At 48.2% G+C, this 14,982-nt stretch overlaps 1 protein-coding gene across 2 annotated transcripts in view; it reads right to left on the bottom strand.

The window, feature by feature from the left end:
- Positions 1-4,042: 4,042 nt before the first annotated feature.
- LOC309842132 (uncharacterized protein C1orf94) overlaps positions 4,043-14,982 on the bottom strand; it is a 39,202-nt gene continuing 28,262 nt past the window's right edge. The window contains exons 5-8 of one of the 2 annotated variants that reach the window (XM_082686072.1): positions 13,875-13,952; positions 12,545-12,610; positions 10,450-10,646; positions 4,043-4,491 (exon numbers count right to left, since the gene is read on the bottom strand). In XM_082686072.1, the coding sequence (XP_082542198.1) occupies positions 4,416-4,491; positions 10,450-10,646; positions 12,545-12,610; positions 13,875-13,952 (417 nt within the window). In that variant the 3' untranslated portion in view covers positions 4,043-4,415. The remainder of the gene's footprint in view (positions 4,492-10,449; positions 10,647-12,544; positions 12,611-13,874; positions 13,953-14,982) is intronic. The other variant, XM_082686073.1, reaches the window with a different exon arrangement.

The raw sequence follows: 14,982 nt of genomic DNA, 5'->3' as shown, positions 1-14,982 counted from the left end.
GATTGTCCAACTATGTAACTGAGCACCTGGATCATGCCCAATGTACTAGGGAGGTAGTCAATAAATTCTAAGTGGTGACTGAGTAAATGGATGGATAGATGGATGGATGGATGGATGGATGGATGGATGGTTGGATGGATGGGGAATAGATGGGTGGGTAGATGGGTGGAAAGTTTGACATTAACTGAACTCAAAAACACTTAATAGTAGAACAAAAAAAATCCCTTTTGAAGAAATGGTGTTACTTCATTTTTGAGTATGTGAATTAGTATTAGGTTTGGCTATGTAGGAAAGAAACCTAAATAACGGTGGTTTTTAAAAGGTGTTCATTTTCCTCTCACATAAGCATTTTCCTCTCACATGGCATGTCTGGGAACAGACACGCCAGCACTGGCCTGGAACCTCCACTATTAAAGGCTCTCTCCTTCCATCTTCTTGCTCTACCTACCCACTTCATCCTATAGCTTTGACCTCCAGAAATCACACAAAACACTTTGCCTACATCTCTTTTGGCTAGAACGAAGTCACATATTCTGGGTGGCCATGTGCTAATCTGAAAAGAGATATTCTATTACTAAGGAAGAAGGGGGAGATGTGGGGTTGGTGCAAAATAGAAATCCTGTCCACGGAGGAATGAATAACACAAAGGCACCATGGGGTGCCTTCCCCAGGAGGGAGCTTTGGGGAACCTGAAGTCCTGGAGTTTCAAGGCTGAGACTTCATTTTGGGATTTTCCTCCACATTTCTAGATAATTATGGGAATCCTACTCTCTGGAATCATCCATTTTAGGTACTACATAGTGACTTCCTCTTGTGGTTAAGTGAGGATTTTAGCTTTATTCACACCTCTCTTTTCCCCTCCATCCTTCCACTATAGTTATAACACAATTTTTGGTGAAGTCTATAATTGAGCTTTTTATTATTATGACTACATAAATATTGTCCACTCCCAAGTTAAAATTGTTTCATTTTTCACTTTACAGCTAAGTCTCCCCACCCCACCCCACCCCCAACCGCTATAAAACAACTCTCAGTATAATGTTCCACATGGTCAACTCTGTCAAGATAATCTGGTGTTCTCTTTTTCCCCAGCCTCTCAGACCCCTCATGGACATACCTCCTCTCTTAGGTCTCCAGCTTCCTGCTGCTGTCTGGACAGGTGGCGGTGGTTTCCCAGGCTCTACTGCATGGTTCTTAGCTGAGACCTTCCTCTCTCACCACCTCGGATGCCTCCTTAGCCTCCCTCCTGCTCACATTCCATTGGCTACCTGCTTCCCAGATTCTGGATCCTCTTTTCTGGCTTACCGACTTGTCTTAGTGGAGCACATCCTCCCTTGATTTATTGACAAGTGTGGAAAGAGGTAATATTTTTGAGACTTTGCATGTCTAAAACCAACTCCTTTCTATCTGTATGATAAAAACTGAGTTTTAAAATTCTAGGTCAAAAATCATTTCCAATCAAAGTGATGACAACTTTGTCCTGGGATCTTCTAGGTTCACCATGCTACTGTTGAGGAATCCAATGCCATTCTGATTCTTGCACATGTGTATGTGATTGGGCTTTTCTGAAATTAATACAATCCTGCCTTTATCCCTGGTATTCTGAGATTTTACAGTGATATGACTTGGAATAGTTCTTTTTTATTCATTTTGCTCAGCACCAGTCTGGACCATTTTATCTGGGAAATTTTCTTGTGTCTTTCTGTTAGTACCACCCTCCCCTCTATCTTTGTTATTCTGCGTAGAACTCTCGTTAGGCAGATATCTGGTGTCCTAGACTGATTCTCTAATTTTCCCATGTATTATCTCCTTTAATCCATCCTTGTGTCTTTTTTTAGTTCTTTTTTCCGTGAGACCTTTCTGATGTTAGCTTCCAACTCTCTTCACTGAAAAACATCAACTATCACTGTTTTAATTTCAAAAGCACTTTCTTGTTCTGATTTTTAAAAATAAGTATATGGCATATTGTCTTTTTTTTTTTTTAATGTACTATCTTATCTCCCTGAGAATATTATGGTCTCTCTTTTTTTGGTTTCACTTTACCTTTGTTTTGATTCATTTTTTTCTTGGAGATTGTCCATTCCTATTAACTATTTTCCATCTGCACTCTCAGCTCCACAATCCTTACGTATGGTCTCCAAGTTTTCCTGGAGAAAATACCTCAGTCTTCTATAGAACTGTCCATGGCCCCTGACTTTGTGAGGCTGGGATAGAAGCTACCTCCTATATCACCTCCTCACTTTCATCCTTCTCCAGCCCCACTTTCTTCCATGGTGTCCAGCACCCAACACCTCCCGAGACCTTCAGAATTCTGCAGGAGGAATTGTTTGCTTCTTGTCTCCTTCAGCAGGCATCTCAACACAATCTTCCCTTGCTCCACTGAGGTGTTTACCATTCCCCTATCCCATTTCCAACTTTGTAGATAGTGGATGAGATTGCTGGCTTCTCCTGGTTTCACTGAGAATGGAGTTTGTATAGGTTTTTTTTGCTCTCTTTCCTATTTGGGGGGCAATTTCAAGAGAAAAGGGACAGAAACATCTTCACCATTGTAAAACCACAAGTCTGAATTAAGTACACATTAAATCTATATTAAGTCTACATTATCTTTTAATCCCCACAACTATTAACATTGTCATTAATAAAGCTGAGGCTTAGCGAGATTGAGTTCTCTGCTCAAGGTCAACATTAGAAAGTGGCTTAGAACCCAGGTCTGGCTAAGGGCAAGTCAATGCTTTTTCTTTTACTCCCTCCTGCCTCCAAACAGTCTGAGATCAAGAGAGGGTAGTAAACTGTGGTCCAGCCTGTGGTTAACACCTGGAGAGACAATATGAGGAAGACTTTCAGGAAAGAAAAGGGCTCTTGAATTTGTCAGAATTCCTAGGTGATTAGTGTCTCTCTCAGAGACCATGGAGAATCTAGACTCTTGACCAAGGAAATCAAAAATAAATAAAATATACTAGAAATTGGGTATAGCCTTGGGCGCAGGGGCTTAAGAACTTGGGGGAGAATCCCTGACTCAGACCACAGAGAAAGAGAGAGGGCCTAAGTCCTAAGAGAATTTAGAGGAGAAATTGATTTCCAGGTTCCCAGAAGGAAAGGTCAGTGAGGCCAATGGTGTCATACTGTGAGGGCAGGAGAAATGCTCCTGTGGGCCCAGGACTAAAGGTCCTGAGACGTCAGTGATTTCTAGACTCCAGGCTGTCATTGGTATCAGGACTGGACTAGTCAGGGTGGGGTTGAGCTTTCAGATAACTAATAGGATTGGTAATAGAGCAACTTAGAACTGATACTGTTGGTCCATCTTTTATGTGTATAACTTATTTTTTTGATCCAAGAGTAGGTCTTACATTAACTTGCTGTTTAGTTTCATCTTGTTAGAATCTGTCAAAGGCTGACACATGGGGCTGTCTGGACCACCATGGAGAGAACAATTCTATGGCTTTGTACAGGCTCAGGAAACTGCAGCTTAGTGATGCCTGCCATGGGTGTAAGAGAGCGTACCACATGCTATTACCAGTTGAGGCCATCTCTTCCCCCAAGATTTGTGTCCTCCACACATGTGGTCAGGATGCTTTCAACAGCCTTATTCAAGTCACTGATAAAAGTTGGTTGAGATAGATCCAAGGGCAGTGCTCTCACTCACAGTTTTGAGAATGGCCTGGAGCTTGGCATTGATATACAATCTTTGGATATAGTCTACCCCATTCCAGATTGTTTTTGGAATTGATTCCCAGGTCACATTTTCCCAACTTGTGTCCAAGAGAGATTTTTTCCCTATAAAGCAGCCTCCTAAGGAGGGTGCTTTCCTTTTATGTCCACTCCTGTGATATAGGAACTGGAATGCTGAGAAGTGAGCAGGTCACAAAAAAGAGGTTAGCCCTTACATTTATGACCTCTAGGGTCCCGTATTTATGCAGCAGTGCTTGAGGACTCCAGCCTGTTGTCTCCCGTCAACATGAGATACAATGTTGTGTCTCATGCATGGGGGAAATGAGCAGTGAAGATGACACAGAGCATGACAAAAATAAGCAGGCACACTCCATTTCAAGCAGCTCACACTTTTATCATAAAATACAAACTTTCTAAAATTAAGTGTCTTACTTCTACTTTACCAACAACAACAAAAACAAACGTCACTCATGTCAGCTAACTACAGGTGCATATTTGGTTGAGCAGGTGAGTATGTCTATGAGGGAGGTGCGTGTGAGGTGTGCAGCATGTGGTGTATGTGAGAGGGCCTGTGTGTGATAGAGAGTTGGTCAATAGTTGAGTCTGGTCTTGCTGTTTTCTGTCTGTGACCTGGTTGGAACCTTGGCTTTCCAAACCTCAGGCCACGTTATTACAGAATCCAGAGTTCCAGAGCACTTAGCCCTCACCCAAGGGCTAAGGTAGGAGGAGGGAGGAGAGAAGATCATCTAAAAATTTATGCCATTCCCACTGGAGGAAAAATATGGGCTGTTCATCACGGGCCCGCCAGCCGTCGAGCCAAACCTGGAAGAGAAAGAACACAGACGTTGTGATGGAACTCCTGATGTTAGCAAAGATATTAGGGAAAGTACTATGTTAATTTTGTGGCTGTCACAAACTAAAAAGAGCATGACAGGCATGGAGGCTAAATGCTTTAGCATAATAAAAAAAAAGATTTGGTTCTGGAAAAATAAAATATTAAAATGATACAATTGGAGGACAATAAAGAGCTTCTTCTGTCACTTCCTTAGGAAAAGGAGCCCTTGGCAGCCTGTAGGGACTGCCTCTACAGGCCTAGTGTTCTCTCCATCTCCAGGACCACACAGCAGGGAGCCTCTCTGGATCTGAGCCCCTTACTTATGGGCCTAAAGCCATTCTACCTGCCCAGGAAGACCAGGTATGCCCTTCAGGAATTTCACAACATCACAGAACTCAGGGCCATGTCCCAGTGTGACAGTGTGAGATCCCAGAGTCTAGACAATTCCAGGGCTCCCTCTCCCCTTATCAGCTAAGTCAGGTTCCCCATTTAAATACCAGTGCAGGGTGCCTGGGTGGCTCAGTGGGTTAAGCCGCTGCCTTTGGCTCAGGTCATGATCTCAGGGTCCTGAGATCGAGTCCCACATTGGGCTCTCTGCTCCGCAGGGAGTCTGCTTTCTCCTCTCTCTCTCTCTGCCTGCCTCTCCTCTCTCTCTCTCTGCCTGCCTCTCTGCCTACTTTTGATCTCTCTCTGTCAAGTAAATAAATAAGATCTTAAATAAATAAATAAATAAATAAATAAATACCAGTGCAAGTAATAAGCATTGAGACATCACTGCATAACTGGAACTTTGCTTAGATCCTCAAGGAACAAAAAGCTGAGAGCATTTGAGCCTCATCTTCTAAGCATAGAAACGTGCACACTTCTGCTTTTTACCCCTAACACCACTGCTGTTCATACTTCAAAAGAGAGTTCAAAAGCCATCTCCTCTGTGACCTCTTCCCTGACCTCTCCAGATGGAATCATTTACTCACACTTCTGGGATCCTACAGCAATTTCTTCACCCATCTGCTAGGATGTTTTGAATGAATGGGAACAGAGCTCAGTACAAATCGCAACAGGGCAAATGGCTAGATTTCGTCTAATCCAGGGATTCTCAGCCCCTTTTCAGCTGGGCAGATGCATATTACAGAAGATTTCACATTCACCACACCCTCCCATGAATTATTGAAACAAAAACGGGAGGGGGTGGGGGAGGGAAACCACCGCATTAATTTGGAATGCCTCAGCCGGTATGGTATCTGTCGCTCACTGTAAGTAGCATGGGAAAGCTAGGCTTTGGGTTGGTTTGATTCCCTTCTCATTAAATAAATTCCAGGAGAGCAGGGACATTATCTGGACTGTTTGCCGCTTTATGACCAGGGCCCAGCTCAGGATGTGGCACAAGGCAGGTGCCTTGTAAACAAGTATCCTGGCTATAATCCCATCTCTTTTCTCTTCTGGAACTCATATTGGAAAAGAACTGATTGAAAGTCATGTTAATACAGGAATACCCTGGATTCGGGTCTGATTTACAAAATAAAAACCGGAACCCATACTTCAGCATTTAATAATTTTTGATAATTATTACCAAAACTCAGGACACACCTCATATCTGATTGCCATGCCCCACGCATCTAGGCCATTCAGGTTGGGAATTCCTGATGGGTTCACCTGCCAAGGGCATGGTCTAGACAGGATGTCCACTAGAAGGCCAGGAGGAGAGGCAACTCCATGGACTAGAGTTATCAAGGAATGCTTCCTGGAGGAAGAGGAAAATCTGGAACTCACTTCAGCATGGCAAACTGTCCTGGTTTGCCAGCAACAGTTTCTACATTGGCATTTATGGGGTGATTATTATTTGTGCTCCTTTCCACTCTCAAACTTGTCATTGTTTGGAAGATAAACTGCATGATTATCCTGCCCCATGAATGTACACAATTGATTTGACAGAGGGAGGGGAGGGCTTGGGACCCCCTTCCCTGACAGCCACAGGCTCCTTCCTCTCTCTCTTCATTTAGTTTAGTTTCTTGGTTTGTTCTTTGCTCCTGACCCTTCTTGTCTCCAAGGCTACACTCACCCTCAGTGCCCTTGCATGCTTCCTGCCCAGTGCAGCTTCTGCTAGACCTCTTCCACCCACAGAACTGGGAACCCTGGACACCACTGCCATACTCCATACTCACTGGGTCCCAGCCAGCGGTGCCCACATCACTCTGTGATCCCTCCCCACAGTCGCCTATTTCTTCTCTCACCTCACTAACACTCCCTCTTGGATCCTCTGCTGGGTCCCCCACATTTCCCCAAGCTCCCTACATGTAGGAACCCCAGGGCTCAGTCTTTGGTCCTCATCTGTTCTCCATGCACACATGCTCCCTGGGCCATCTCATTCCATCCCATGCCTTTAAATATCATCTATATGCTAATGACTCCCAAATGTACATTGCCAGCCCCAGCCTCTCCTCTGAGCCCCAGACTCACATATCCACCTGCCTAGCGCAACCCCACTCATATGTTTAATGGGCATCTCCAACTTCGCATATCCAAAACCAAACCCCATCAACAGACCCTTCGCTAGTCATCTTGACCTTAGTATTTTATTTTTTTATTTTAAAGATTTTATTTATTTATTTGAGAGAGTGAGCAGGAGCGAGCACAAGCAGGATTAGAGGCAGAGGGGGAAGCAGACTCTGTACCAAGCAGGGAGCCCGACTCGGGCCTCAAACCCTGGACTCCAGGGTCATGACTTGAGCTGAAGGCAGACTCTTAACCAACTGAGTCCCTAGGTGCCCTTGACCTTAGCATTTTGGCATTTCCACTTGTTCAAATAAAACACTGAAGAATCATGCTTGACTTTTCTCTCTTTCCCGCCATCAAGTCCTATCAATTTGTCCAAGAAAATAAATACTCCAGATTTTTTCACTTATCTCCTTCCCACAGTCTCTGCCCTCGTCTACACCGCCAGCACCTCTTTAAGATTTATTTACTTGTTTATTGTAGGGAGAAGTAGGGGGAGGAGCAGAAAGAGAGGGGCAAAGGGGGAGGGAGAGGGACAAGCAGACTCTGCACCAAACAGGGAGCCTAATGCAAAACTCAACACAGGGCTCAATCCCACCACCCTGAGATCAGGACCTGAGGCCTGAGCTGAAACCAAGAGTTGGATACTCAGCTGACTGTACCCCCCGGGGGGCCCCCACCAGCACCTCTTTATCCCATAGCTGTCAGGGCTCCTATCCTGCGTCCCTGCATCAGCTCTTGCCCTGTGGTCCAGGCTCTGTACATCGGCCAACGTCACCTTCTTTAGACGGAGAATTAGAACATGTCCTCAGCAGTGTAAAATCTATAATAGCTCCCCACTGTGCTTAAAAGAAAACTCCTCACCATGCCCACCAGGTCCTATCTAGTTTGGCCCTGCTTCCTCTCTGATTTCAATTCCACCCACTCCCTCTCCTACTCACCGTGCTCTGGCTACATTCCACACCTTGGGGACACTGCCGAGAGTGCTCCTCACCCAAATCTGTCGTCTCATTTCATTCATAGCTCAGCTCAGGAGACATCCCTTCATTCTCACTCCCTTACCCCCCACACCTGACATGTGTGTGGTTTGTGTATTTCCTTACTGTGTATTTCTTTCCCTGGAATGAGAGAAGGAAGTTCTTTGCCTTGTTCCTTCCCTCCAGGAAAAGCTGCCTAGAACAAATCATCCTTTGGGGGGACATGGACCTAAAACCCCCCCTTGCCTCACTTTTCTGATTTCCTGACCTTCTCAACCTCTTGGGCCACTAGCCCACCCTGCTGACCACTTCTCCCATATGTCACTGACCTCCTGTGCCCACTTGGTCTCCGGCAGACCCCAGGCTCTCTCCCACTCCCCAGACAGCTCCTTTCTCAGCCCCTTGCCACGTTTTTCCTCTCCCTGCCCCTCTGCAGGCAGCCAGACACAGGTGTGGACCCTCCGCTCTTCAGCTCCCCAACAGTGCTTCGTACTTACTGACTGATGAGACTTGCGGCCACACCCCCTCCCCGGCACAACCAGTTCTGGCTTCTGCAGTCTCGCCTCCCTCGGGCCCGGTGTCATGGTGTGGAATGGGACTTGTTGGGGACAGGTCTTGATTCCACTGCTGTCTTGTATAGTCGCACCCCCCAAGGGAGGCGAGAACCTCTGCTGTAGACCCTGTCTTGCCTCCCATTTCCTCCCTTCCAGCCCATCCATGCACTCCAGACTGCACCCATCTGCATGGGATCCCAGGCCTACCAGTCTGTCTTTAATATCCAAGCCCAATCTCCCTTTCTAATCCTATTTTCCACCTTTTTTGGGGATAAATCGAATACTTCAAGCAGACGCCTTTGTTCCCCAGGCCTTAAGCGTGCTGCACACTTTCCCATCTGAGGGATGGACCCTCCACCAGCAGCTGCTCCCTGAAACCTCCCCACCATGCAAAGCCCCTGCACACCAGCCAGCAGGAGTGCTCCCTCTGTCCTTGGACCATGCTCGCTCTGGAGCTAGGGAGACGGGGACGTATTGCTGTTTGTGGGATGGGGTGACTAGGGGAGATCCTGGGAGCCAGGCTGTCTCTCGTCTCTATTCTTTCTCCCAGAACAAGGTTGTGCCCACGTCTCATCCCCTCTCAGTCTCTGAAGGGAAGGACCGTGTCCTAAGCATCTGTGGATGCCCTCAGGCTACATTCATATTAACTACATGAACTAACACAGAGCTTTCCGGGAGGGTTGGAGGAAATGCACCCTGATAACCTGCACAGGAAAAGGGAAGAAAAGAGGGGGAAGGAGAAAAGAAAGAAGGAAGGAGGGGGAGGGAAGAAAAGGAAAAAAGAAAAAAAAGGAAAGCAAAGGAGTCATAGATTTCATGTTCAAATAACGCTATCGACCACCCCCGTGAACGTCTTCTATGAACCTTGAGAAATTCGAGAGTCTTGAGAATGCCAATGGTTAAGAAACCTGTTTATCTTTGTTTCTCACAGCTTTGCCCAAACAGATCCGACTCTAGAAACCTTTTTCTAACATGTAATCCTCTTACAAGGCATTCAGGGGAAACACTGAGAAGATGAGAATTTGGGGAGACCTAGGTGACGTCACACGGAGGGTCTGTGACGGGGAGGAGGACAGGAAGGGAATCCACGTCAGGCTGGGGGATTTGTCCCTCACCCTATCAGCGCAGTTCCTCAAACTGGGGCACAGCTTCCCCAGGGTGTGTGAGGCTCAGGTCTTCAGGAGGGACGCGGCCTGCCTCTCGGAGCCTGAATACGAGTTGAAGATTGGGTGGGTGGGAATGAGCGACTGTGTGCCCTTCTATCGAGACAAGGAACATTAATTTATGGCTGACCAGCATGTAAAATTTGTGTGGAATTTTCAGCTAAAATGCTGAGTGTGTGTTGGCTGCTTGCTGCGAAGTCCCTGTCCTCTGCTGTTTGGGGTCCTTTGGTGGGAAAGCATGAGCAGCCGTGATAAGCCCGGGAAGCCCCTTCCGCAGGGCCTGTTACAAAGTCAATGGGATATTGGAGAGATTAGCTTGGGAAGGAGCTCAGGGTGCAGTAAGGGGGGCCGGGGGAGAGAGCTTTAAGAAGACTACTCAGCCGTGTCCTGTTGTAAACCAATCAAACGGGCAAAGGCAGATGGGTCATGCTCCGTCACCCGCCACCTGCTAGAGAGTGTACCTGCTGTCCACGGCCAACTAGTGTGCCTACGTTTCTGCAGCCAGTCTGTGGGGCCCCGGCCCCATCGTGGGCCTACACCAGGGGCCCAGCAAATCCTGGGCCAGCCTCACCTCCATACCAGGTCTCTCCAGGACCCACAGAGCCTCTGACCAGCACAGGTCTCCTCCCTCCCCTCAGCCACAGAACATACTCACAGAGAACGCACCCGTGAGGCCCACCCGGCATGCTCCTCTCCCCTGCCCTCCCCGGCAGACGTCGGGGCCCAGGGTGGACTTACAGTGTGAGCTGAGGACTCACCCGTATGCCTGGGGGACGAGGTATTGCGGCCCATCTCCTGCCATGGGGGAAGGGTCTCGGGGATTGGTGGACAGCTTCGGAGGTGTCCGCTGGGGGTACGGATAGTTGGGCTGGACGAAGGGAATGTAGCTCAGCAGGGGAGTGTAGGAAGAGCGGAAAATCTGCTGTCCCATCTGCTGTGGATTGTATGGTGTCACCTGCAGGTCAGAGACGAGAGAGGGGCTGGGGCCCGCAGAGCCCACTGCTTCCAAACCTCCAGTTCCTGGCTCTAACCCCAACCCCAATCCTGGCACCCCCCCGCCTCAGCCCCTGTGCCCCTTAGTCACTGTAGTGTCTATAAGGCACCCCGTTGGGATGGCAAAAGCCCAAGACTCAGATTCCTATCTGAATGGCAAGATGCTTAATTTGTCTGGGCCTCAGTTTCATCATCTATAGAATGGGCAAACATTCCCTTCACTCTATGGAGATTGAGTCGGTTGATAAAAGCAGAGACTGGTGCATAACAAAGTGCAAACTGGTGCATAACATTTTTAAGTCTTTTACTATCTTAAAAAAAAAAAAAAAAAAAAAAGGCTGTTGAGATTTCTATACCCCTGGCTTCTACCTCAGGATCTCAACAGACTCCAAGTCCAAGACAGCCCAGCTCAGTGGAAATGCCTGTGCCAGGTGATAGGAATATTCCGTCTGCCCGGCCTGGTACAGCAGCCGCCAGGCCCACAAGTCTACTGGCTGACCACTTGAGCTGTGGCTACTGTGAACCAGAGGAACTGAATTATACATTTTACTCGATTCAAATGTAAATAGCCACATGTAGCTAGTGGTTGCAGTATTGTACAGTGTGAATCTAGGAGAAAGGGCATACCCTAAATGATGGAGAGCTCATTACATCTCAGGCACTGTATTCTACTACTGACAGCTCCAAATGTCAGAAAACCCTCTCGTGTATGGAGCTGACATCCATCCTCCTGGATGCTGAAGGGAGTTTCCAACAAAACTGGGGAAAGTTCTGGGATTCCTCTTTAAAAGCCAGAGTCTGGGGTCCAAGCTTCTGAGGGATTCAGCACACTGACAGCCTTCTCTCACCCTGCATGTTCTTATCTAATTAAAAAACAAAAACAAAAACAAAAAAACACAAAGGCTCGGGGCAGACCCATCCCTTCCTATGGATGCTCTCATTTAAACTCCAAATAGCTTGTGAGGCAGGACCACAGGTCTTTCCACTCTAGAGATGAAGAAATAAGGTTCAGAGAAGTTGACCTTGCATAGTGCGTGCTCCAAGTGTCTGAGTTGCGGTCGGAACCCCCAAGATGTGAGACTGGTACCCGTGCTCTGAACCGCACCTCAACACCTGTTCCCTTCAGAAGCCCAAGTCCCTCCCTCTGGGCCCTTCTCATGTCTCCCCCGGGGGACAGGTAGGACCTGATGATGCTGGATGTGGGCCCCCAAACCCCAAGATGATGAGCTAAAGGTCCAAAAGAACCAAGACCTCACAGAGAGAACCCAGGAAGGTACCTCCCAGGACAGACACAGAAATGGCAGAAAATGGGGGCGGCTGGCGGAGTTCTGGGTCTGGGAGGGGATTGACAGGAAAGAGAAGCAGGTCCTGGAGCTCGCACAAGGCTTCTGGAGGGATGTGTCCTTAACTCCGTGTAACTGGTAGACACCATAAAAAATGCCCCTCCGGAACCATGTCCGGGATATACTTTGCTGGCAAAAGCAATGACAGAATAGTGTGCCCAGAAAGCCACATCTGTACAAAAGGTTGGTATAAACGGATGTCCCTGGAAGGGTCCCGCAACAGCAACAGGACCTGTTCCTGCTGGTCAAGGAACCAGCAACAGCAGCTGCCTCTGAGAATTTTCATTTTTTAATTTTGTACCATGTTCTTATATTACTTTTTTCAGATACACGCACAAATGTAAGGTTGTCTCAACATGCTGCCTCTGGAGCTAGGGGGACGTATTGTTGTTTGTGAAATGGGGTAACTGGGGAGACCCTGGGAGCCAGGCTGTCTCTCGTCTCTATTTTTCTTGACACCACACAGCCCCTACTATTAGAAAAGAAGCTCCGGCTCACTTAATAAAGTAACCTGTACCTGTGGGCTCTTCTCTACCCTCTGGAACATTCCAACATACTTCAGGTCAGAGGTACAGTTTGCTCCCTGAGGGGAGAAAAGAGGCGTAGGGGTGTGAGTCTGAGCGTGGCTTCTGTCCACCTGTGTGTGAGCAGGGGCAAGACCTGCCCGGAGACGCAGTGCAGTGTCAGCCTCTCCCCTCACACCCCCATATCTGCCCCAAGACTTTCACTGTCTCTGAATACACATGTGTGCCGCTTAGTGGCAAGCATAGACCTACGTCTTCCTTTGTGTCTTTGTATGTATGTGTCTGTCTCTGCGGCTTTATTCTGATTCTGTGTTTTTGTGTATGTGTGTACAAGAGGCAACAAGCCATGGTCGTTGGCAGCATGGACTCTGAAGTTAGGCTGCCCAAGGTCAGACCCCGATTCTGTCCTGGTGTAATTTTCAGGCAGATATCCTCTCCTGGCTTACCCGTGGATGTAGGGGGTGCCAGATTTAGCAAACAAACAAAAAAGACATCCAGTTAGGTGTGAATTTCAGATAAACAGCAAATCATTTTTTCCATATAACAAGGACCCATACAATATTGGGGGCTTCCTTATACCAAAACTTTATTCACCATTTAACTGGATGTCTTCTATTTTAACTAACAAACTGACCCAGAGGGAGAGGAGTCCTTGGCCCCAACGATGCTGGGCAAAACCATGTGGTTTTCTTTGGCCAACAGAAGGCAGGTGCACGCTGCCATGTGCTAGCTCCAAGCTGATGCTTCCAGAAGCAGTGGGTGTTGCTGCTCACCTCTCCGGCTCTCCTGTCACCCACCCAAGGAAGGAGCAAAAGCTACTCTGTCTTCAGCCTGGTCCCCAAAGGGAGACCCGTGAAATGGGCTTGAACCCAATCCCAGCCCAGCTCAACCCACCCACAGACCTGTGAAGGAAAAATAAGTATTTATTGTTGAAAGTCTCTGGGGTATCGGGGCTGTCTATCGCCACAGCAAAAGCTAACTAGTATGTTAACTTTATGACCTTGCACACGTTACTTAATCTCTCTGTGCCTCGGTTTCTTCATCTCTAACCTATTCCACAGGGTGGCTGTGAAGTTCATGCAGATAAAGCCCCTTGGAGAAGGGCTGGGATGCAGTGAGGGCCCTGGAAGCACCAGCATCTAACACCTAGGGACACAGGCTTGTTTCCAAGTGCACGCTGGCCTTCGTGTCTATTCTCAGGGGCCAAGGGCGGGTCAGTAAATCTGGCTAGTGACCTGCTGGACCAAGACAACGAAACAGATGTCCTTCTGACCTGAAGGCCTTCATGGCGCTGGGACAGAGGTGAGGAGGTTGTGTGCTCACCTGTCGGGAGTAACAGCCCAGCTGGGGAGGCAGGGTCTGCTGATAGGGCATCCTAGCTGCTCGCTGCGGGTACAGGCCCTGCGGGGAGAAGGGGGAGGCTCAGCGCAGTGGGGGCAAAGGGCTCCCCGCCAGAGAGCGGCAGCCACTTGGCCCAGCTTCCCGCTCACAATGCCTGGATTGCCAGCTTGCTCGAGTCCGACCCACCACACTGCTAGCCAGACCCCTCCATGACCCCTCACCAGGCTGAGCAGGCACAGCTCACACCACACAGGAAGCCCCTGCTGAGCAGGCTTCATAGCCTTTCGGGGGAATGTTTAAGGGGAGAGGGATCTGATGGTCTCTTGAATCCCAGATCCGCCCCCTTGGTGGCTGTGTAACCTTGGGAAAGTCACTTCACGTCTCTGAGCCTCTTTTCGCTTGTCCATAAAATTACACGTGTTCAAACAGGTAGAGCCTGTGAAGGTAGCCAAATTATCTCTGTTGTTATCTATACCCTTTTTCTAAGTGCCTTTCCCCAGACTGCAGTCCTGCCCCAAGACGTGAGGCATCAATGAGCCTCTGCGTGTGTGCGTGTGCTGGTTTGCCTCCATGTTTGTTTCAGCACGTCGACGCGGGTGCTTCTACTCGTGTCCACCGCTGTGCATTTCGGGAATATTAGGCTGGGTCTCTGCAGATGTGTGTCTGCACACCCACACATTCACCCGTGTCTGCTCCTTATGACGAGGACCGGCAGGAAGATAAATGAGTTAGTGCCTCCAACAGCGTAGAACTGTGCCCAGCGCGTAGCAAGGGTTCTGTGAATGTTCGGTATTTTCAGCATCGCTCACTGCTCCCCCACCTTGAAGAGACGGTCGAGCCAGTTCAGCCGAATGGGAAGTAGAACCTTTATTCAGAACTTCATCTGGGGCGGCCCTGGGCGCCCATGTGTATACACACACACACACACACTCACAGAGTTGGCTATAGTGGGTGGGGTCAGATCATAGTCCCTCCAGGCTCAGACTGCCTCTACCTGACAATTCAGAGTTATCTCCTAAGACACAGCTCAAAGCAGCCCTCAGGCCAGTATGTCTTTCCAGAAGATTCCAAACCCCAAGATGGTGCCCAC

The sequence above is a fragment of the Mustela nivalis genome, assembly GCF_964662115.1.
Source record: "Mustela nivalis genome assembly, chromosome: 10".
In the NCBI taxonomy this organism is placed as follows: Eukaryota; Metazoa; Chordata; class Mammalia; order Carnivora; family Mustelidae; genus Mustela; species Mustela nivalis.
Note: the sequence above shows the minus strand (reverse complement) of the source record. Positions and strands in the feature narration are given on the sequence as shown.